This window comes from Zea mays, chromosome 1, assembly GCF_902167145.1.
Source record: "Zea mays cultivar B73 chromosome 1, Zm-B73-REFERENCE-NAM-5.0, whole genome shotgun sequence".
Lineage (NCBI taxonomy): Eukaryota > Viridiplantae > Streptophyta > Magnoliopsida > Poales > Poaceae > Zea > Zea mays.
In genome coordinates this window covers 152,011,233-152,018,537 of record NC_050096.1, presented here as the reverse complement: position 1 = coordinate 152,018,537, position 7,305 = coordinate 152,011,233, and the positions used below count along the sequence as shown (strand labels likewise).

The window sequence follows — 7,305 nt, the reverse complement described above, 5'->3', positions numbered from 1 at the left end:
ACAACCCTTCCGTTGACGACGAAGTCAGTCATGCGAACTGGCCTGCGAAGGAGAGTGATTGCCAGCGAAAGCACAAAGACTTGACAGGATTGGAAGCTAGCTTACAACGACGACAAACGTACTTCAAAGAGCAATCCCCATGTAAACGGCGCCTGCCTTCTATGGGCCCACTTGTAAATGACTCAGGAGGGTATTAAGTATGGTGTAATCAGGAGACCTGTAAACTATCCTGTAATTACCCTATTGTACAGCGCTTGACAATACAATTTGAACTCTCGTTCTGTTGTTTTGCGGTGCATCACTTTTCCTTGCTTCCAAGTGTTTGGTTTACATTTCTTACATCTGAAAAATCGACTCTTATATCTAGAAAATCGATCCAAATGCTCTGCGTTGTGTATGCAGTCACAATCTTTCGCGTCCAGTTTTCAAGGCTCTCGTATTGAGAACGTTATGGACAAATTTAATTTCCAGACTCATTTCATCCTATAAAATTTTTATTCTCTCATCGTCTATAGTGCACAACGTCTCAAGACTCAAGAAGATGGATAATTTTCGAGAATTCAAATATCAAGCTGAACTGAATTCAAAGAAAGTGGTATTGACATGTATTTGTTCGAAGAATCACAAATTGGAACAATTAAAGGGTGGGTGACTTGGACGGTTCGTCGACTTGTAATAATACCAATACCAAAAATATATTATTTCAAAACATTCTGATGTCGTGGCACAAGTAGTCCTCTCAGAGTCGGCGAGAGAGGAGAATCCCAATTTGTTTAGCACAATCAGATGGAAAATACTAATGACCAACAAACACAGTCAATGCCATTCAGAACCCAACTTGTGTATACCAACTTACAACGCAATAGTCAGTTCAAAACATTTCACAGGAAACTGGAAAGAAAATCCTTTATCCGATCGATGTAGGGCGACCGGGTGGGGATTATGTGGCCCATATCATGCTCAACAACGGAGCAGCAATCCTGCTCGAACAAACCAGCAAGTTCAGCGCTTGCCCTGTTCGCTATCTGCCTATCATGACCATCCCCATTGCCGAAACAATGGAGCGAGGGGAGCTTGATTGGTTCGTTGCCAAAATCGCCCACAGGTGCTGGATATCCAGAGCAGAACATCCCAAACCTGAACTTTGGAAAGCCGCACATCTTCTGCTGCTGCCTGCAGAATAAGGCAGCCATGGCAGCGCCCTGAGAGAAGCCCAGGATTCCATCAAATTTCCCCATGTGAGAGATTGCATTTTCAAGATAGGTGTATGATTCCTCGAAGCCTTCGGTTTGTTGCTGGTACTGAAGAGGGTCAAACGGCACATCTGCAGCCCTCCAGTTTTGTTCAGGGTTGCAGTGGGAGTTTGGAGCAATGAGCCATGCGAATTTCCGTTTCGGTGTAACAGACAGAGGTGAGGGTTTGTCGGAGCAGTGTCCCCGGATTGGTTGATATACAAAGGAAAGCTCATGAGGCGCGTCGACAAAGACAAGCTCAGTGATATGCTTCAGCTTCTTGGAAAGTGCTGACGTTCTTCCCTTAAAACTGGATGCGTTCTGGCGGAAACCATGCAAGCAGAGGATCCTCAACCTTTTCAGTTGCTCGCTACCTGTGTAACAATTCATTTACTTAGAGCAAGGTCAACCCTAAAAAATACAAGTAAATATAGCTAATTCAGATAATTGCATGCTTAACAATAGTTCGGACTGAATGCATTAGAGAACATCAGAATAAACTGGTTAGCTGATTCAGTGGGCCAAAAATGCAAAGCGGCTCAAACCACATGCAGTTGAGCTACCATTACTTCAGAACTATTGAACATTTTTAATGAAGTTTCAATACTGATTTAAGGTTACTATTCCCGCTATGCACTTATCTATCTTGTTCAAGCCCAGTGCCCCAACACATGGATTTGTTCTCTACTTCTGTAGCACAAAGCCCCATATGCATATCTGAGTAAGAACATAAATAATTATCATTCAGAGATTGCAATGAAAAACTGATACAGACCTTACCATCACTCCAGGAAACTTTGGAGGTCACATTGTGATAGCTTATGGATGGCTTTTCAAAGCTTTCAGATAGTCCTCTCTGTATTTTGCAGTCTTGTCCTGTTGATAGTTGGCACGGTTCTTTTCCATTCTTTTGGCACAGCTCGCATGCATATTCCTCAGTAGAATCCTAGAGATTTAAAAGACAACTTTAACTTTTTAAATCAATTATACAAATTAGCGTAAAATCAATGTGACAATCAGCAAAATTTTCATGAAAAGTACATTAAAAAAGTGTCGCATTTGACTCAACCTGACATGTTGGGCACACTAAGACCAACATTCTGCAATGGCTACACCGACAGCGTGACGAATAGTCATCAAAAGAAGAATCACATATCAAACATGCACCGAGTATGTTTTCCTTAAGGCTTCCCACTGATATTCTATGAAATGACATTGTGACAGATTAGTGAGAAGAAAAACAAATGAAATCCTTAAAAGGAAGAGTTTCACATTTGCAATATTATGTACTCCAACCTGTGGTCAAATACAAAATTCTTTCCTTCAAAATAGCCACCATCTGGGAATTGCTCCAGATACCGCTGAATGCCTCCATATAGCTAAAATAAACATAATAATAAACAGTCATGACTCATGAACAATACAAATTACTCAAGCATGGACAAGTATACTCAAGACTAAAGACAAGCCAAACAGAGTATAGCACATTACCTGAAAAACGTTCTCAAATCCTTCACCTTTTGAGCGAATATAAGCTGATGCCATTTCACAGCGTATACCTCCTGTGCAGTACCTGTAATAAATACCAAACCTTAGTTAAGGCTTCTTGCTTGGTGCTTGTAAAATACATTAGTCTAATTCAAGGTTAATTCAAAGATCCAGCCTAACGTACATAAGAATTGATTTCCCATGCAGCTGCTCAGCATGCTTGTCTATCCAAGAAGGCAGGTCACTGTATTGCCTAATTTCAGGATCTAAGGTCTTCGCATTTGGCACATTGAACTTGCCGATCCGAGTCTCATATACATTCCTTGCATCCAAGACAACCACTTCCTTCTTCTCCGCAGATGCCACAGCATTCAAACTAGTCCCAGCTAAAAGCACAGTCCAAATTGGAGGTTATAATTCAATCCTAAACCAGAAATCGGCAGCCCAAACAAAATTAGACAAGCCTCAGTCCGAGAATCCACTCACCAACATTCTGGAGCACCGAATGGAACTCGGCCGCAGACAAGTGTCTCCCAGCACTCGAAATCTCTGGGGGTGCCAATGCGGGGTTGCAGCACAGGGTAACTAGCTCCTGCCGATGCAGCAACGATTCAAAACCCAGTGATGGATGACACTACCAACTGGTCAAAGGTGAAACCATTCTGCTGGAATCAGTGGCAAGAACCTTGACGACCCGAACGGAGAGTGAGGTGAAGCCGCACTCCCGGGCGACCCTCTCGTCGACAGGGTCGTCGCAGGACGCCAGCTTGAAATCTGTGCCCACGAACAAGTCGTTGGAGCTCATCTCCGCGATATGCTTCTCCAGCGCGTTCATCTGCCCTCCGAGCTATCAACAACAAAATGCAGTGCCAGTGAGATCGTGATGAATTCATTTATGGACACTGCAAATCCACAAAGGTCGACCTTCCCTGCCCCGAAGGCGCCGCCTACGATGTCGAAATGATAGAGCAAGCGGAGGCATGTTCTCACCGTCGCGTTTACTCCGTCGGGGCCGACGCGGACGCGGCCGACGAGCGCAAGGCTGCGGCAGTGCGCCTCGTAGAACGCGGCGAGCGCGGCGGCGTCAGGCACCTCGGCGTACTTGTAGTAAAGAAGCACTCCGTAGAGATCTCCGCCTGCACTTCCTGTATGCTGCTCCTGCTGTCCCGTCGCGTCCATAGCCAAAAAGGCAAAACCCCTAGCTGCGGCGACGGCGACGGCGGCTGCGGCGGAAGAAGGACGAAACGAAGAAGATGACGAGAAGAGGAGGACAGGTCGGGCCTTCAGCTAGTCTTAAAACGCCATGAGCCGGCCCATCATGCATAGTCGAAAGCCAAAATTTAAGATGGAGGCCCAAAACTTAGCTCGGCCCATCTACCATCTTATCCTTCTCCTCACCCGCATTTCATTTTGCTCCGCGTCGGCATCGCATACCCATGGAGGCCACCGCGGTGCCGCGGGCTCTGTCCCTCCTTGGGCCATCTCTGTCGACGGCGCCGCTGCTGCCTTGGATGCGTATGAACTGCTTGCGCGTAGCCGTTGGAGGAGGTGTCAGGCGGCAGGGGGGCGTAGTCTGGGCGAAGAAGACGAGAAGGGGCCGGGACGACGTGGCGGAGGAGCGGGTGGACACGCACAGCTTTGCGCGAAAGGCGGGCGAGTCTGCCGAGCTGTTCCCCGAGGCCGTCCTGTTTAGAAAGGTTCGGTCTGTTCATTCATTCCCTGCTAGGCTGCTGGCTGCCTCTAGATGCTTCTGTCTAGCGGTTCAGCCTGGGAGATGACGAACAGAACATGGCTGCTTTTGTGTTTCTGCTTCTAGACTAGATTCTTCCCTGAATGCAATGGTTTTGGTAAATGACTTGGTAGCAGCCAATAATCTGTGTAAGTAGTCCTTAATGTTGCGAATAGTGTGGATATGAGATTTTTTAGGGATAATCTAGTATTATATGCTTGCGTCTGTGTGTAAAATTCTACATTCTACGATGCTTTAGTTTTTCTTGTACAGTAACCATTGCCAATGAATACAATAGAAATGAAATTTGTGAACGAACAGTTAGTAGTACTCCAAAAAAGAAAATAAATTATGAAGTTTGCCTGAGGCATACAAAACATTATGGATTTGGTCATTTGCGGTAGAAACAGGAGATGCTCTTAAGTTTTGCATGCGGAAGATTGAAAGATATTGCAATAGGCTAAACAACTAATCTACATGGTTTTCTTATTTCTTTTATTTTGTAGAAAATGGTGAGAGAGGATGGCCAAGTGTCACCAGAATTTGCTGATGCAAATGAAGGTTCACTTTAAAGTTTTTTTAGATGTCCGTTTTGGTACTGTAAAGATCCTTTTTATAGTTCATGTGGATATTTTATCATTCTAATCTTTTTTTTTTGCAGAAAAGCTGTATGATTTTCTTAATATCCAGCTAAAAAGCGATATGAAAAGAAGTAAGATCTCTCTGCTTTGCTCTTCCGTCAAACTATTTTTTTCCTATTTCTTCATGCTGGCATTACTTGCTGTTCATTTGTGCTGGATTTCTGAGTTCAGCTTGAAATTCGTTCTTTTACACTATGAAGTAGTTTATCTAATTCACGAGGACCGTGTTGAAGAAGTTGAAAATGTTGTATCAAAAGTACAAGGTGTGTTCTCTCAACACTGTCACTCGGACATCGCTTGTGTATTGGCGAAATTGTTTTAGCATAGTGGAGTCCTTTCTCTCTCTAAACGTACCGCGGGGGTGTTAGCGTATTGTGTATTAATTGTGTATCTATCTCGGTAATGGGCCTTAGCCCATGTACCTGGGTATATTAATATATCCTATGCCCTCTAATTAGGGTTAGGGTTTTCCCTCTCCTAACAAAATGGGTTAGGAGATATGTTGAAAATATGGTGATTTGTAACCAAGTGAAAGAACACTTTTTATCACTAGTCCATATAAAAATCTGCAGTAATGCTGGCTGCTGCAGTTTTGACATTCCAAGTAAAGAAAAAATGATGCAAGTCTGCTAGTGTGGAAGAGAACCTTAATTGTACTGGTCCATTTTGGATAGTTCTCTTTTTTTCTTATTAATTTAATGGTGTGCAATTCTCGTGCGCGTTCGAGGAAAAAAATACAGGAGTAATGTGCTTATAGTTGCTTCATTATTACCTGTTATACACACTATGGCATGTTCACAAACTACAGCAACTAATATTTCTGCAGTTCAAAGGAGGAATGTGCTGTCGACAATGCTCTCCGCTTGGACGATCCTGCTCTTGGGTCCGGGTCAGGTCAGCTTAGCAGAGACAACCGGTGGCGCATTCAGGGAGTATATCGACACGTTTGACGGCTACACCTTCCTGTACCCGAAGAATTGGATCCAGGTCCGTGGAGCTGGCGCGGACATATTCTTCAGAGACCCCATGGTCCTCGACGAGAACATGTCGGTGGAGATATCGTCGCCTTCGTCGTCCAGGTACACGAGCGTCGAGGACCTCGGCCCACCGGAGAAGGCTGCAGAGAAGGTCCTCGGTCAGTACCTGACGGAGTTCATGTCCACCAGGCTGGGCGTTCGGCGTGAATCCAACGTCCTATCGGCGTCATCCAAGGTCGCTGACGATGGCAAGCTCTACTACGAGGTTGAGGTGAGACCAAACTGGCCGAGATTTTTGTTTGAAATCCAGAGAATTGAGCAAATCAGGCTCTGAATTCGATGTGTGCGCTGGTGGTTTCACTGCAGGTGAACATAAAATCCTATGCGAGCAACAACGAGCTGGCGGTGATGCCACAGGACAGGGTGCAGAGCTTGGAGTGGGACCGCCGATACCTGTCAGTGCTCGGCGTCGAGAACAAGCGGCTCTACGAGCTCCGGCTGCAGACGCCCGAGCAGGTGTTCATGCAGGAAGAGGAGGACCTCAGAAGAGTCATGGACTCCTTCAGGGTCATCAAGGCGGCGTAGTTTGTCGATAGTAGAGTGCACATGTTTTGTTTTTGTTTGCTTGTTTGTTTCTTTTGTACCCGCAGAAATGTTCATATCACTTGTTTCTTCTGTAGAGCGCACATGTTTCCATTCATGTCTCCAAAGGGATGTTTACACTTTAAAATAAGTAAGCCAACTATCAGAAGGTTGGTCAACAGAACACTGGCAAAATCGGTATTGTGCAGAATAGGAAGAACAAAAGGCAGTAATCACTATCCACGCAAGGAGCTACTGCATATCACAAATAGAAGCCTTAAAATGAGAGGAAAATGTCGGAGTGCCAGCTGGTTTTGATTCTTTAGGGCTAGTTTGGGAACTCAATTTTTTCAAGAGATTTTTATTTTTCTGGGGAAAAATGAATTAATTTTCCTTGTAAAAATAGAACTCTTGGGAAATAGGGTTCCCAAATTAGCCCTTAATAGAAGTTTCTTCTCCATCTTGTGAAGGTTTGTCCTTCCACAATGCTTTCCCAGATGCCTTGTGTCGGAGAGTAGATCTCCGGCCGGGTGGCGGAGTGCACCTGCCTTAAGTCCTGAGATGAGGAGGGGCTTAGGCGTTTCGCTTGATCGATGGAGAGAGAGAGTGGTGGACAAGAACACACGGGGATTTAGAGTGGTTCGGGCCGCCGGAGC

At 45.1% G+C, this 7,305-nt stretch overlaps 2 protein-coding genes across 3 annotated transcripts; one reads left to right on the top strand and one right to left on the bottom strand.

The window, feature by feature from the left end:
- Nucleotides 1–673: 673 nt before the first annotated feature.
- Nucleotides 674–4,007, bottom strand: LOC100284947 (uncharacterized). 2 transcript variants are annotated; one of them, NM_001413235.1, is made up of 9 exons: nt 3,711–4,007; nt 3,406–3,567; nt 3,207–3,312; nt 2,905–3,106; nt 2,724–2,805; nt 2,529–2,611; nt 2,302–2,434; nt 2,008–2,178; nt 674–1,606 (listed from the first exon to the last, which is right to left on the bottom strand). In NM_001413235.1, the coding sequence occupies exons 1-9, from the start codon at nt 3,897–3,899 to the stop codon at nt 1,592–1,594; spliced, it is 1,143 nt and encodes a 380-aa protein (NP_001400164.1). In that variant the 5' UTR covers nt 3,900–4,007; the 3' UTR covers nt 674–1,591. The 2 variants fall into 2 exon arrangements, with proteins under 2 accessions (NP_001400164.1, NP_001151314.2); NM_001157842.2 differs by having other exon boundaries at nt 2,013–2,178.
- A 120-nt stretch (nt 4,008–4,127) lies between these two features.
- Nucleotides 4,128–6,949, top strand: LOC100280179 (PsbP domain-containing protein 1 chloroplastic). The gene is made up of 5 exons (NM_001153111.3): nt 4,128–4,417; nt 4,956–5,010; nt 5,111–5,161; nt 5,917–6,338; nt 6,434–6,949. The coding sequence occupies exons 1-5, from the start codon at nt 4,157–4,159 to the stop codon at nt 6,650–6,652; spliced, it is 1,008 nt and encodes a 335-aa protein (NP_001146583.1). The 5' UTR covers nt 4,128–4,156; the 3' UTR covers nt 6,653–6,949.
- The last annotated feature ends 356 nt before the right edge of the window (nt 6,950–7,305 follow it).

Coding starts and splice junctions, on each gene's coding strand:
- LOC100284947 (NM_001157842.2), bottom strand. CDS start 3,899: ATGGACGCGACGGGACAGCAGGAGCAGCATACAGGAAGTGCAGGCGGA. Junction 3,568..3,710: donor CCGACGGAGTAAACGCGACG/GTGAGAACATGC, acceptor TGTTGTTGATAG/CTCGGAGGGCAGATGAACGC. Junction 3,313..3,405: donor TCTCCGTTCGGGTCGTCAAG/GTTCTTGCCACT, acceptor CTGCATCGGCAG/GAGCTAGTTACCCTGTGCTG.
- LOC100280179 (NM_001153111.3), top strand. CDS start 4,157: ATGGAGGCCACCGCGGTGCCGCGGGCTCTGTCCCTCCTTGGGCCATCT. Junction 5,011..5,110: donor ATTTGCTGATGCAAATGAAG/GTTCACTTTAAA, acceptor TTTTTTTTGCAG/AAAAGCTGTATGATTTTCTT. Junction 6,339..6,433: donor AGCTCTACTACGAGGTTGAG/GTGAGACCAAAC, acceptor GTTTCACTGCAG/GTGAACATAAAATCCTATGC.